This window comes from Sturnus vulgaris, unplaced genomic scaffold, assembly GCF_052056855.1.
Source record: "Sturnus vulgaris isolate bStuVul1 unplaced genomic scaffold, bStuVul1.hap1 Scaffold_195, whole genome shotgun sequence".
Lineage (NCBI taxonomy): Eukaryota > Metazoa > Chordata > Aves > Passeriformes > Sturnidae > Sturnus > Sturnus vulgaris.
Genome location: NW_028276170.1, coordinates 7,903,356 through 7,917,895, shown reverse-complemented (window position 1 = coordinate 7,917,895; position 14,540 = coordinate 7,903,356). Strand labels below are relative to the sequence as shown.

The 14,540-nt window shown below is 51.3% G+C and overlaps 2 protein-coding genes and 1 long non-coding RNA gene across 4 annotated transcripts in view; 1 reads left to right on the top strand and 2 right to left on the bottom strand.

The window, feature by feature from the left end:
* The window catches only part of LOC148218052 (uncharacterized), a 107,800-nt gene extending 104,071 nt beyond the window's left edge, over window positions 1–3,729 (bottom strand). Inside the window, exon 1 of the mRNA XM_088158040.1 lies at window positions 3,725–3,729. Within this exon, the coding sequence (XP_088014166.1) occupies window positions 3,725–3,729 (5 nt within the window). The remainder of the gene's footprint in view (window positions 1–3,724) is intronic.
* Window positions 3,730–4,807: 1,078 nt separating this feature from the next.
* LOC148218051 (uncharacterized) lies at window positions 4,808–7,322 on the bottom strand. The gene is made up of 2 exons (XR_015800628.1): window positions 7,042–7,322; window positions 4,808–5,195 (listed from the first exon to the last, which is right to left on the bottom strand). It is a non-coding gene; the product is annotated as an uncharacterized LOC148218051 (long non-coding RNA).
* A 100-nt stretch (window positions 7,323–7,422) lies between these two features.
* On the top strand, window positions 7,423–11,051 carry LOC148218050 (class I histocompatibility antigen, F10 alpha chain-like). Of its 2 annotated transcripts, none has more exons than XM_088158177.1 (8): window positions 7,423–7,567; window positions 8,473–8,736; window positions 9,083–9,358; window positions 9,577–9,849; window positions 9,935–10,039; window positions 10,138–10,173; window positions 10,299–10,331; window positions 10,817–11,051. In XM_088158177.1, the coding sequence occupies exons 1-8, from the start codon at window positions 7,492–7,494 to the stop codon at window positions 10,828–10,830; spliced, it is 1,077 nt and encodes a 358-aa protein (XP_088014303.1). In that variant the 5' UTR covers window positions 7,423–7,491; the 3' UTR covers window positions 10,831–11,051. The 2 variants fall into 2 exon arrangements, with proteins under 2 accessions (XP_088014303.1, XP_088014302.1); XM_088158176.1 differs by having other exon boundaries at window positions 10,299–10,349.
* Window positions 11,052–14,540: the final 3,489 nt, after the last annotated feature.

Sequence of the window (14,540 nt, the reverse complement as noted above, 5' to 3'; positions counted from 1 at the left end):
CCACAAATATTCACAATACTTCAGTTCTGGTGTGAAATTATCCTGCTTTGAGGCAATAAATCCTGCTTGGGGCAATAAATCCAGGTTCCTTCCTCCAGTGCCTGGCAGTTCCTCTCTGGGAGCCAGGAATGGGGACACTGGGGATAAGGACGGGGACACTAGGGGCAGGGTCGGGGACCGCAGAGTGGGATAAGGACAGCAGGGGCAGAGATGGGAACAGCAGGAATGGGAATGGGGACACCAGGAGCGGAATGGGGACAGCAGGAGCAGGATGGGGTCAGCAGGACTAGAATTGGGACTTGCCGACCACACCCAGCTCCATCCCTCAGGATTCATTTCCCACTCTGTGTCCCATGTCCGAGGTGTCCCCAGGAAGGTTTGGCCACGTTGGGCTCCTGGAGGGGCAGTGGGATGGGGGGAGGGGTCAGGCCAGGCCTCATTGTGCCCAAAGGTCCTTGAGCGTCCCAAAATTGGGGCTCAGGATCTTGGAGAAGTTCCCTGGCCATGACAGGAGCACGAGATGGCCGTAAGATGACACAACCACAACCCTGACCATGACATGATTTGGACCAAGAGATGACCATGGGTTGGCCATGGCAAAACCATGGCTTTGAGGTGACCCTGATGTGGTCGTGGCCATGAGATGACCATGAGGTGACCATGACATGATCATGAGATGACCATTACAGTGAGATGACCACAAGCATAAGATGATGGTGATCAGGAAATGACCATGACCATGAGATGGCTGTGACCATGAGATGACCACAAGATGACCTTGACACCACTATGGCCATGAAATACTGAAGGCTGTGAGATGACCATAACAGGATCTTGACCTAGAGGTGACCATGAGATGACCCCAACACACCATGGCTATGTGCTGATCAAGACCATGAGATGATCATGACACAACCATGGCTGCGAGATGATTGTGAGCATGAGGTGACTGTGAGGTGACCATTAGGTGACCATGACCATGAGGTAATGGTGATGACCATAACTGTAGGAAATAAGGAACGCCTTAGAGAATAAGGGCCTCTTCTATTTTTGTTAAATCCTGTTCACTATGTTCACTTTTATCCACCAAAAGGCACTCTGGGAAGGGCTCAGCTGCGGGTCAGATGGCCAGAGAGTGGGGTGGTGGTCACCTCGTGTGTGAGGCAGTGATGGGCTGGGGAGATGCGTGGACACCACATGATCAGAGAGCTGACTGGGTCAAGGGACACATCAACAGTGACACTGCAGTGACAGGCAGCCAATGTGGGCTTGTTTCAGTAAAGTTTGGGTTAAATTTCAGTTATGTTTGAATGACACAACATAAATGATGGGCCACCTAACCGGGGAAGGACAATTTAGCCAACCTGAGGAGCAAGCAGCAGCAGTCCTCAGGCAAGTATTCAATGAAGTTAAAAATTTTTGTTAAAAGCATTGGTCCATGTAGCAGATGGCAGCAATCCTAACTCAGAGTATACTAATATTAGGCAAGAGCCAGGAGAGACATACACGGAATTTATAGACCAGTTAAAACAAGCATTGGAAAAACAAATCCCTGATGATAGGACCAGCAACAAACTGTTAGAGACATTGGCAGTAGCTCATGGTAACTCTGAGTGTCCAAAGGTGTTGCACGCCCTGCCACGAGAAACACCACTGATGATCCTCCAGATGATCGAGGCGTGCAAACGTCTCGGGATGAATGTGGCAGCAGGACAGGCCCAGGCCATGGGGCAAGGAGTTGCAAAAGCCCTGGTGGCTGTGCAGTTTCCTTTTAAAGCCCACAATCACAGTACCAACCCACATGCTTTGCATTTCTGAAAAGACTGTCCACAGAGAAAAGGGAGATACCCAGTTCCTGGTCAAAACGAACCCCCGGCTAAACAATTTTCTTTTAAAGGCAATTTCCCCAGGCTGCCATCAAAAAAACTTGCACTGGAGCATGAGCCAGCCTCGTGCTGTAACAGAAATCCACAAGCTGATGATGCTGATGACCACCAGTGTTAGTAAAAGAGCCTGAAACAAATCAAATTTTAGGACCATTTCAATTAATAATTGGGGGAAGGGATACAGTTGTGTCTCCACAGATAGAGGACCTCGGTGGATACCAGCCAAAACCATCAAACCTTACCTACAGCCAATAAAGGACAACCCACCAGAAAATTCCAGTACTCACAACTCCTAACAGCAAGTCTTTAGCGAACATAACACACCAGGAGACTTTATGTTTATCTGTTCCCACCCCAAATAACCCCTCTTCAACATGGCTGGTAGGTCTGGCAATAGATGAGTGGCCAGTAAATAAAAAGGCCATCTGTAATATGCAAAGGAACAGTCCCATGGGTAAGCTGAAATACAATCCTGTAGATTTTTGAGATTCGTGGCCTCGCAGCCTTCCACATGCACCATTAGAGGCTCAAGAATTGGAACTGTTTGGCTCAGCTCGAATGGATTACTGCTTTACCTTTCATTATAGAAAAAGAGTTCAATTGGTAACATCTAATGGTGCTAAGCCCCAAATTGTAAAACCAGATGAACCAGCACTGTGGGATGTTTCTCCCCACCATCCAAGGTATAAAAATGAGAGCCTATGGTGCAATTATACCTCATGACATCCATCTAAATCGATGCCCCTTTGCAATTACCAGCAGGCACGTTTCTTATTTGTGGGGACAGAGCATGGCCTGCCATTCCATCTCGTATTAAAGGCAGCCCATGTAGCCTTGGTAGGCTTGCTTTACTAACTCCCAATGTCACAACACTAATTGGCAATGACAAAAATAGGGAAATAAACCGCTTTGCACATCAGTTCCAATTCGACTGTACCAGTGAAATAGAATTTTGGAATAGAGGACAGAGGATTGTTGCCTCTGCTTTTGTACCGTGGGTAGGTGCTGCACAAGCAATAACGCAATTAGGAAAATTAGGATGTTGGTTATGTAAATAAACCAATGCTACTTCTATCTCTAAATGACCTTTTAACAGATGTTGACAGCCTAAGACACACAACGTTACAAAACAGAGCTGCCATAGATTTCTTGCTGTTGGCACACGGATGCCAAGACCTCGAAGGCATGTGCTGCGTGAACCTTTCAGACCATAGTGAGTCTATACACAAAAGTATTCAAGTCCTCAAAGATGGGAGTCAAAAAGTTAAGAATTTATGATGACAAAGACTGGTTTGATGGACTCTTTAAAAGTTGGGAAATCAAGGGGTAGGTGTTGTCTATAATGAATACGGGGTTACTTATCTTCATAATTGTTGTCATTATACTGTGAGTTGTTCCTTGTCTGTTAGGATGTTTTTACAGAGTTTTACAAAAATCTTTCAGTTCTATTTTTACAGTTAAACAGAAAGGGGGAGATGTGGGAGTCAGCCTGACCAGTATCCCAGGACAGGCAACCATCACCAAAGAAAAATTATATCCCAACCCTAAACTTTGGGAGGCATTTGTTTAAGTTGTGGTGACCTCAGAAGAATGTTATTAAGAGTTATGGGATTGCCTATGTTAATACCTCATGCATATTCCTAACCCTCATTTCCCCGTTAATTATCACCTCTCCCAGTTCCAGAATGTTCTCCCTTCCTTGTATCTCCATTGGCCCTCAGCTGATGCAATGTTCCACCCAACCTACCCCATTGGATCCTACCTGCCCTTACTCCACCTCTGCCCCACTTTCCCCTTTCCCCATTGGACCCTAAGCTCAACTCTACCCCCTCCCTTACCCCATATTTACACCTTGGACCTCCCTGTATCTTTGTCTTCAACCCCAGGCTCCTAAAGTGACCTTGTCCTCTCAGTTGTTGTATTTGGATTTTTGGGCCTCATCCCACATTTACTTTCATTATTAATAAATTTTTTTATGTTTCTGAGTTGTGGTTGTTGTTCCGCTCTTCTTTAATTTTTGCCACTTCTGCTCTGATATCCGCAAAGCCTAAAAAGGATTGTTGGGGACCACCCTCGACCCCTGATATGAGATGACCATGACAGAACTGTGGCCATGAGATGACCATGACCATGAGATGACCATGACACAACCATCACCCTGAGATGACTATTACAGTGAGACGACAATGGACATGAGATGATGGGGATCAGGAGATGACCAAGAACAAGAAATAACCATGATGCAACCATGACTGTGAACGAGATGATGGAGATCAGGAGATGACCATGAGGTGACCACAATATGACCACAGCTATGAAATAATTGTGGCCACAGGATGACCACGACCATGAGATGATGGTGATAAGGAGATGACCATGACCATGAGGTGACCATGACCATGAGGTGACCATTACTGAGAGTTGACCATGAAGATGAGATGATGGATATCAGGAAATAAATGACCATGACTGTGATGATGACATGACTGTGACTGTGAGATGACCAAGAGACGGCCATGACTATGAGAGGACTGTGACCATGAGATGATGATGACACAGCCATGTGGTGCCCAGGATCATGTAGTGACCATGAGATGACCATGACACAACCATGGCCATGAGGTGATCAAGAAATGTCCATGACTGTGACCATGACATGATGATGACTGTGAGATGACCATGGGCATGAGGTATTGTGACCAAGAGATGACCACGGCATGCCCATGACCATAACATGATCCTGGCCATGAGGTGACCATGAGCATGAGATGATGGTGATTGGGAGATGACCATAAGATGACCATGAGTGACCACGTGATGAACATGAGCTGACCACGATCTGGCAATGGTCTGGATCTCCCCAGATCCCATCACTCCTCTCACCTCCCAATTGTTATAAATGAGAGACAAAAGTCTCGATATTCAGCAAAATTTAGATTGCTTTATTTGATATAGAAAGAGCAAGCAGCGCGCTGGGGAACGTGAGGGGTCACCGCCCACTCCACGCTCCACCCAACCTTGGTTTGCAGCCTCTTCTTATACTATGGTTTCTCATTATAATCATTAATTTTGGGTTTTTTTCTGTCATAATTTTGCCAAGTAAGCAGTGGTGGTCGAATAAACATCTGTATCCAAACTCACAAAGCCTCTGGGCGATAGTCAGTCTCACAGATAAACATCTGGTCTTTGTAGACAACCACCAGGGAAATCTGGAAGTCTGGTCCTTGAGATAGGCAGCAGTGATCAAACAAAGGCAGGAAGGACTATCCGGAAGTGTGATTTTGCAAGCTGGCAGCAGATATAACTTATCTGGGAAACATAACACAACACAACATAACATAACATGGTGATTTAAAACAGAACGATTTAATCATATATTTTCCTTTATCTAGCGTCCATGCTTCACTTCAGACCTTAGTATTCTGGTTTGTACGAACCCCAAGACTTTTGTGATTAACACGAATCTTTTATCAATTACCACAACGGGAACCCCTGAACCCCCATTTTTGGCACGGGGACAGCCCCGTACTCCTTTCCCCTGCACCCCCTTATCCGAGACTGGGATTCCCCCGCACCCCCGTCAGTGCTCTGAGACACCCCTGCACTCCCATTCCCGGCCATGCTGCCCTTCCCAGACCCCAGATGCGCCCTCTTCCTCGGCTTTTGGACCCCCAGATCTCCAAAATTTCTGCGTCTCCCCAGTTCTCCATTCCCGGCGCTTCCTGGAAGGGCGTTTCAGAGGGTCCCCCGGGGTCCCGGGGGGTCCCAGGGGATCTCAGAGGAGATCCAGTGGGAACAGATGAATTCCCTGGAATTCCCCTTTCCTCCCGTCTCGATTTCCCTTCGCCCATCCTGTGTCCCCGGGATCCGCCCGCCTCTCCCAGCCCCAGCTCCCTCTTTCCCGTGACTCAGGGACCCCCTGGACCCCCATTCCTGCCTTTCCCAGCTCTCAAACTCCACTTTTCTCAAAACCGAGGACCCCTGGACCCCTTTCCTGGGCACAGTGACCCGCTGGAGCCCCCATCCCGCCTCTCCCAGTCCTTTCCTTGAACCTTGGAACCTTCCTCAATCTACCAGTTCTGCTCCTGACTCTTGGACGCCCCCAGACCCCCCAGTCTCTGCGTCCACCCCAGTTCTCCACCCTCTGCTCGTCCTGCGGGGGGTCCTGGGAGGTCCCGGAGGGGATTCAGAGGAATTCCCAGGGTTTCCTCTGTCCCCTCCCCCTCCTCGCGTTCCCCGATCATTTTCGCGTCTCCCGAGCTGCGGCTTCGGGATCCGCCCGGGGACCGGTGACCGCCCCCTGCACCGGGACCCCCCTGAACCCCCGTTTCTGGGAACAGGGACCCCCCTGCACTTCCAATTCCGGACGAACTCCCCTTCCTGGGCACAGAGACCCTCTTGAACGTTCATTTCGGGGCACCGAGACCCCCTGTACCCCCTTGCCCAGTCGAAAAATACCCTGAACCCCCTTACCTGGAACGTGGAACCCCCTGAAGCCCCATTCTCGTACACGGAAACCACCCCCGAAACCCCATTTCCTGGGAACCGGGACCCCCTGAACCCCGATTTACCGGCATGGGAACTCCTAGAAAACCCCATTTCTGGGCACGGGAACTTCCCTGAATCTTCATTTCGGAGGAACTGAGACCACCTTCCCCAGTTCCGGGACCCCCTGAACCCCCATATTCAGGACCGGAACTCCCCTGAACCCCCAATTCCCGCGCACCAGAATCCCCCTGTATCCCCTTATCCAGCACCGGCACCCAACTGAACCCCTTCATCCAGCACCAATGCCCCCCGCACCCCTTTCCAGACCCTCTCCCTCTCGGAGACCCCAGTCCCCCTTTTCCTTGACTCCGGGAGCCCCTGGACCCCCATTCCTGCCTTTCCCAGCCCCCACTCTCTATTTTCCTCAACCCGTGCCCCCCCTTTCCTGGGCACAGGGACCCTTTGGACCCCCCATTGCCCTCAGCTCCCTTTCCTTGATCCTGGGACCCCCTGAACCCCCATTACTGGGCATGAGGACACCCCCTGCACCCCATTATTCGATACTGGGACCCCCTCCTGGATCCTCGTCACGTCTACTGGGACCCCCTGCACCTCCTTCTCGGGCATCCCGCCCTTCCCAGACCCCGGACCCGCCCTTTTCCTTCACCTTTACACCCCCAGGTCTCCCAAATTTTCGTGTCCCTCCAGTTCTCCACTCCCGGAGCTTTCTTAAGGGGGGTTTCAGGGGGTTGCAGATAGTTCTCAAAGGGCCGCCGGAGGTCGCAGCGGGGATCAGAGGAATCCAGAGGAATTCTCTGGAATTCCGCCGACCCCTCTCCGCACCGCGCTCCCTCGGTCTCTTTCGCTTCTGCGCCCCAACCTGCGAGACCGGGATCTACCCGGCGACTGATGACGTCACTGAGAGATACTGTTGCCATTGGCGGACAGGAACATGCGGCGCCAATGGCGGGGCCGGAGGCCGCCCTGGGGGCGGGGCCAGTGCTGGGGCGAAGCCGGGCGGGGGGAGCCGAGGGGAGCCGGGGGGAGCCGGGCGGGGGGAGCCGGGCGGGGGGAGCCGGGCGGGGGGAGCCGGGCGGAGCCGCAGCGGAGCAGCGCGATGGCTCCAGCGCTGGGTCTGGGGCCGCTTTTGGGGCTCCTGGGGCTCCTCTGGGACCCGGGGGGCGCGACGAAAGGTGAGTGGGACCCCTAAAACCGCGACCGCTCTGAACTTACATTTCCGGGCTAAACCGTAAACCTTCATTCCTGGACTCGGGAACCTCCCATAGCCACATTTTGGGTTTTGTGACTCCCCCTTCCCCGGCACCGGGACCGCCCTGAACCCCCTCATCAGGCACCGGGACTGCCCTGAACCCCCATTCCTGGGGATCAAGACCCCTTTGAACCCCGAATCGCGGTACGGGACACCCCCTGAACCCCCATTCCTGGGCACTGGGACACCCCTGAATCTCCATTTCAAGGCCTGGGACACCCTGCACCTCCTTTTCCGCCATCCCCCTTTCCCAGACTTCAGTCTCGCCCTTCACCTTTGCCTCGGACCTCCCAACTTTCGTGTCTCCCCCGTTTTCCACTCCCGCCGCTATTTGAAACGGGGTCCCAGAGGGTCCCGGCCGCCCCAGGGGGTCTCAGGGGAGGTCGCAGCGCGAATCCAATAAGATCCAGATGAACTCCCTGGAATTCGGCCTTTCCTTCCGTCCCCTCCCCCACCGCACTTCCTCAGTGTCTTTCCTGTCTCCCAGGCTGCGCCTCCAGGATCCGCTCGCCTCTCCCAGCCCCAGATCCCCCTTTCCCCTGAACCAGGGACCCCCTGGACCCCCATTCCTGCCTTTCCCAGCTCCCAAACCCCCCCTTTCCCTCAACACCGGGGACTCCTGAGCCCCGTTTCCAGGGCACAGGAATCCCCTGGAACTCCCATCCCACCTCTCACAGTTCTTGTATCCCCCTTTCCTTGATAGTGGGAGTCCCCTGAGCCACCATTCCTGGACACTGGGACCCCATGCACCCCATTCCCGTCTCTCCCAGTTACCCTTTCATTGATCCATGACCCCCTCAATCCCCTCAAATCTCTGTGTCCCCCCAGTTCTTCACTCCCTGTATTACTTGGATGTGGCGGTGTCAGAGCCCAGCCCGGGGATCCCTCAGTTCATGATGATTGGATACCTGGATGGGATCCCCTTCGTGCGCTATGACAGCGAGCGGGGCCGGATGGAGCCGCTGACGCAGTGGATAAAGGATAGAGTCGGGCCGGGATATTGGGATAGGGAGACCCAGATCTGCGTGGGGAACCAGAACATGGATGCCAGGAACCTGGATATACTGCGGGACCGGTACAACCAGAGCAGGGGTGAGTGGGGGGGATCTGTGGGGCTGGGATAGGATCTGTGGGGTTGGGGTGGCATCCATGGTGTTGGGATGGCATCCATGGGGCTGGGGTGGGTTTCCATGAGGCTAAGATGGGGATCCATAGGGCTGGAATGGGATTTATGAGGCTTGGATGTGGATTCACAAGGCACCAAGGGGCTGAGATGGGGATCCATTAGGCTGGTATGGGATATCTTGTGATCCATGGGTTGGGATGTGGATCCATGGGGCTGGGATGAGGCTCTGTGGATCTCCATCAGACTCTGGGGCTCCATAGGGCTGGAATGGGGCTCTGTGGGACTGGGACTCTGTGGGTACAATTCCCCCAGGTCTCCACACCATACAATGGCTTTTTGGCTGTGAGCTCCTATCTGATGGGAGCGTCCATGGGTCCTTCCGGAATGGCTACGATGGGCAGGAACTCATTTCCTTTGACCTGGGATCCAGGAGATTCGTGGCGGCCGACAGCGCTGCTGAGATCAGCAGGAGGTACTGGGAAAGTGAAACGAACGAGGTTGAGAGGCAGGCGAATTACCTGGAGCATGAATGCCCAGAGTGGCTCCAGAAATACGTCAAATATGGACAGAAGGAGCTGGACCGCAAAGGTGGGAGCAGAATTCATGTGGGATTTGGGAATGGAGGACTTGGGAACGTGATAATTCCGGTGGGAATTCCACAGGCAGATCTCACCCCATCCTATTCCAGTGGAAATTCCATGGGCAGGTCTCACCCCCATCCAATTCCAGTGGGAATTCCAGGGGCAGATCTCACCCATGGACTCAATAGAATTCCATGGATGTATCTCACCGTTATCCCATTCCAGAGCCCCCTGATGTCCATGTGTCTGGAAAAGAGGAACACGGGATGCTGATCTTGTCCTGCCACGCGTACGGATTCTACCCCAGCTCCATCGCAGTCAACTGGATGAAGGGGGATGAAATCTGGGGTCAGGAGACGGAGTGGGGCGGGATCGTTCCCAACAGCGACGGCACCTTCCACACCTGGGCCAGGATCAAGGCACGGCCGGAGGAGCGGGAGCAGTACCGGTGCCGGGTGGAGCATCCCGGAATGTCAGAGCCCGGGATCTATGCTTGGGGTGAGGCTGGGAATGTGGGAATTGGGAATTTGGAATTCCCAAATGGGGATTCCCCTCCCCCTGCTCACCATCCCACATTTTTCAGAGCCAACATCTGGCAGGAATCTCACTGTGGTGGTCGCTGTGTCCATCGCTGCCATCATCATCTTCATTGCCCTCATTGGATTTGTCATCTGGAAGCGCCAATCTGGTAATGCACGGGATGGGGGTTGGGATGGAGCATGGATCCACCTGGCACTGTTCTGGGAATCCTGTGCCACCAACGCTGATCCCACTGTTTTTCCACAGGGAGGAGGGACAGGAATGGATGCAACATGGCAGCCAGTGAGTACCAGTGGTGGATCCAGCTCTGAGTCCTCTCTGTTTGGATCCCAGGATGGATCCTGGAGTTATTCCCAGTGGATTAACTGGATCTGTGCTGGAATCTCATGGATCTTCTCTTTCTGCAGGAAATGACGTGGGAACCAACGCCTTGAGTGCAGGTACACAATGGGATCAGGGTGGGATTCCAGAGGAGAATCGGGGCAGAATGGACAGATTGGGATCAGGGAGGGATTCTGGATCAATGCAGGGGTCCAGAGCAGGATCAGATGGAATTGTGGAGTGGAATCGGGGCTGGATTCTGGAGTGGGATCAGGTGGGATGGATGGGGCAGGATTGGTGCAGGTTGGATGGAGCAGGGTGAGTTGGGGTGGATGGATGGATGGATGGATGGATGGATGGATGGATGGATGGATGGATGGATGGAGTAGGTGTGGGATGGATGGAGAGGGATTGGGTGGAATTCCAGAGTGGGATTAGGGCAGAATGAATGGGGCGGGATCGCGTGGGATGGATGGAGCAAGATTGGGGCGGGATGAGGTGGGATTCCGAAACAGCTCCCACTCTCCATGGGCTCCAGCCAGGTCCATCCTGTGGGATGGGGACATGGAGAGGGTGACACCGTGACCCTCTCTCATCCCGACAGAAATCATTGCCTGAGCGATCCATGGAGCTGGATCCGGCCCCTTCCCTCTTCCCAGGAAACCAGGAGATGCCAGCAGAGCTCATCCCACTGTTCCCATCCACCCACAGCTTTTGCTAACAGATACATTTCCCATTTTCCAGTGTTTTAAAGCTAAGAATTACAAATATTCCCAATGCTTTTGTTCTGGTGTGAAATTATCCTACTTTGGGCAATAAATCCTGCTTGGGGCAATAAATCCGGGTTCCCTCCTCCAGTGGCCGACAGTTCCTCACTGGGAGCCAGGAGTGGGAATAGGGACACTGGGGACAGGGATAAGGACACTGGGGACAGGGATGGGGACACGGGGATTGAGACACCAGGATGGGATAGGGACAGCAAGGGACAGAGATGGGAACAGCAGGAATGGGAATGGGGACAGCAGGAATTGGGACGGGGACACCAGGAGCAGGATGGGAAGACCAGGACTAGGGTGGGGGACACATTCATGGGAATGGGGACACCAGGATCAGTGTGAGGACACCAGGACTGGGATGGGGACACATAAAGGGGGACACCAGGACTGGGATGGGGACACCTGGAGCAAAATGAGGGCTTCTCAGCCACACCCAATTCCATCCCCCAGGTTTTGTTTCCTGCTCCATGTCCCATATCCCATGTGTCCCCAGGAGAGTCTGTGTAGCAGTCCATCCTGGAAGGGACGGGCTGGGAACCGGCCCCACAGCAGGTAACAACCCTGGACACTGAGGAGCCAAGACAGACAACATCCAGTCACACTATGGCGAGCAGTAGAGGAGAAGAAAAGGATTATGGGAACTACTGGGCATAACCATGCAAATAGAGACTGCACAAGGGTCTGTGATTGGCTGGAAGCTTTCTAGAACATTCCTTCATAGTCTGTATCAGTGTCTGCTCAACCCCATTTTAGGGTCTTCTAAAGGGGCCTTTGTGCACCCTTTTTATTTCTCCTTACACTTTCAGTTTCTAGCCCTTTAGTCATTCCTGTCCCTTTATTATTTATTTAGCCATTTCACTGACACCAGCCCGGGGTCAGGGCAGGCCAAGCCCTGACAGGTTTGGCCATGTCAGGCTCCTGGAAGGGCAGTGGGATGGGAGAGGGGTCAGGCCAGGCATCGTTGCCCCCAATGGTCCTTGAGTGTTCCAAAACTGGGGCTTGGAGAGGTTCCCTGGCCATGACCATGGCCATGACACAAGTATAAGATGGCCATGGGATGAGAGTGACCATGGCCATGATATGACCATGACACAACCACAACCCTGACCAAGAGATGATTTGGACCAAGAGATGACCATGGGTTGGCTGTGGCACAGCCATGGCCTTGGGGTGACCCTGATGTGATCGTGGCCATGAGATGACCATGAGGTGACCATGACATGATCATGAGGTGACCATTACAGTGAGATGACCGTGAGCATAAGATGATGGTGATCAGGAAATGACCATGACCATGAGATGGCCGTGACCATGAGATGACCACAAGATGATGGTGACAATGAGATGACCAGAGATTGCCATGACACCACCACGGCCATGAAATGCTGGAGGCCATGAGATGATCATGACTGTGACCATGACACATCTTGACCAAGAGGTGGCCACGAGATGACCACAACACACCATGGCTATGTGGTGATCAAGACCATGAGATGATCATGACACAACCATGGCTGTGAGACGATTGTGACCATGAGGTGACTGTGAGGTGACCATGACCATGAGATGATGGTGACCATAACTATAGGAAATAAGAAAAGCCTTACAGAATAAGTGTGGGAAGATAGGTTGAAAGGATAATGCAGAAAGCAATCTTTCCCAATGAATTACACCTGTACTGATTACTGAGAGGTAGAAACAGCCTTGCCTGCCCAGTGAGGATGGGTGTTTTATAAAAGAGTGGGCTAGCTGGCCACTAGTCACAGTCACAGTTGGAGCTTGAGACTGAGGATCTGCTGCAGTTTGGAGTGGAGTCTGCTGGCTGTGCTGTGAGGAGAGAAGGGACATGGGGTTGTGCAAGGGACAGATAAGGTAAGAAGTTGTTGTGACAGACAGGGTTAGGCGGCCAGATAAGGGACAGGCTGGGGTTTAGCCAGTCATGTAGAAGGAAACTTGGAGAGAGGAGAGGAGGAGTCAGAGCTGTGTGGAGCTGCCTGTAAGAAAAGGAGTCAGTGCTGTGTGGAGCTGCCTTTGAGGGAAGGGGTTAGGGTTGGCTGAGAGAAGTCCACAGAAAGAAGGCATGTAAAGTTTTTAATAAAGGATTGATGATGGTATCAGTCCAGTCCGTCTCAACATAGTTACTACATAATGGTGATGCCAGCGTGGTTGGACTTGGGCTGTAGGGTGATGTACAGCCAGAGACGGAGCCCAGGGAAGCTGAGAGCAGTGGGGGAAGCCGCTGGTCTGAACCTGATTGACTGTGACACCTGAAGGGATGGTTATCCAGATGAGCCACTGGCAACAGACTGTTTTATGTGTATTAAAAAAACACTTGGGGAAAAAAAATATGTTATTAAGATTGATGAAAGTACTGCCTTTAGTGTTAGAGTATGGAAAGAAGTTGGGGAAAGACCGTGGGATGCAGTATGCAAAGGGGACAAGGCAGCTGCAAATTTGACTGCCACCTGGAGATTGCTCTATGAGACTCTAAAAGAATGGAAAACAGAGCAGGAGGTAGAAGAAGAATCAGAGCAAGAAATTGAAGTTAATGGGGAGCAAGAGAAGAATGAAGTTCAGCTTGAGAATGTGCCTGTCCCTGAAGCAGAGCCTGCCAGAGCTGCCTCTGTGTCCCCCAAAAAGCTGAATTAAGAGCCGAGTTCCAATATGTAACTCCTGCACAGCAGTTAGCTAAAATAACTTTACAAAAGCAACTAAGCTGAAAAAGGAACAAGTGAATTAATTAAAGGAACAAGACACAGGAAAAGCTGGAGATGGTGGTTCTGCTGTTGAATGCAATGTGTCTGTTTGATGCTGAAATATATATATTGTGTTTATGAATTGCAGCTTTCTGCTTCTTGAGCTTTAATAGTATGTACTGTGTATCTGGGTAATGTATCAAGCTTAATTCACAAAGGCATTTCAGAGCTAAGAGAATCCTTAGGTTGATGTTCTGTACTGCTAAAAGCCAAACTAAACCAAAGTAAATTAAAAAAGAAAGCTAACAGTCAATGAGAAAAGAATGAAGAATCAATCAGAATGAATTGTATGCTGTTGTTATGCTGCTGTAAAGTTTCACTTTGGGTAATGAAACTGGAATAAATTGGTTATATGTGAGGAGAAAAATAATAAGACTCTTGGCTCTGGGGAAAGGTAAATGTCTAATCAATCTACAGCATGCAGACAATTATTTCTTATATAAGAACTTGCTGAAAGAAACAATCATGAAGTAAAGCTAGGCAAACTACTTGTGATATTTGAGAACTGAGATTTCAAGTATATGTCCTTATTGTGATGTGTTGCCCAAACAATTGTATAACTGTTAGTCTGAGGTGAAATATGTGAATGTGTCATCATGTCAATTTATTTTAATTAAATAAAAAAGGGGGAATTTGTGGGAAGATAGGTTGAAAGGCTAGAAGGCAATGTTTCCCAATGAACTACACCTGTACTGGTTACTGAGGAGTGCAAACAGCCTTGCCTGCCCAGTGAGGATGGGTGTTTTATAAAAGAGTGGGCTAGCTGGCCACTAGTCACAGTCACACTGGCAGTTGG

Coding starts and splice junctions, on each gene's coding strand:
- LOC148218050 (XM_088158176.1), top strand. CDS start 7,492: ATGGCTCCAGCGCTGGGTCTGGGGCCGCTTTTGGGGCTCCTGGGGCTC. Junction 9,359..9,576: donor GAAGGAGCTGGACCGCAAAG/GTGGGAGCAGAA, acceptor ATCCCATTCCAG/AGCCCCCTGATGTCCATGTG. Junction 10,174..10,298: donor TGGATGCAACATGGCAGCCA/GTGAGTACCAGT, acceptor CTCTTTCTGCAG/GAAATGACGTGGGAACCAAC.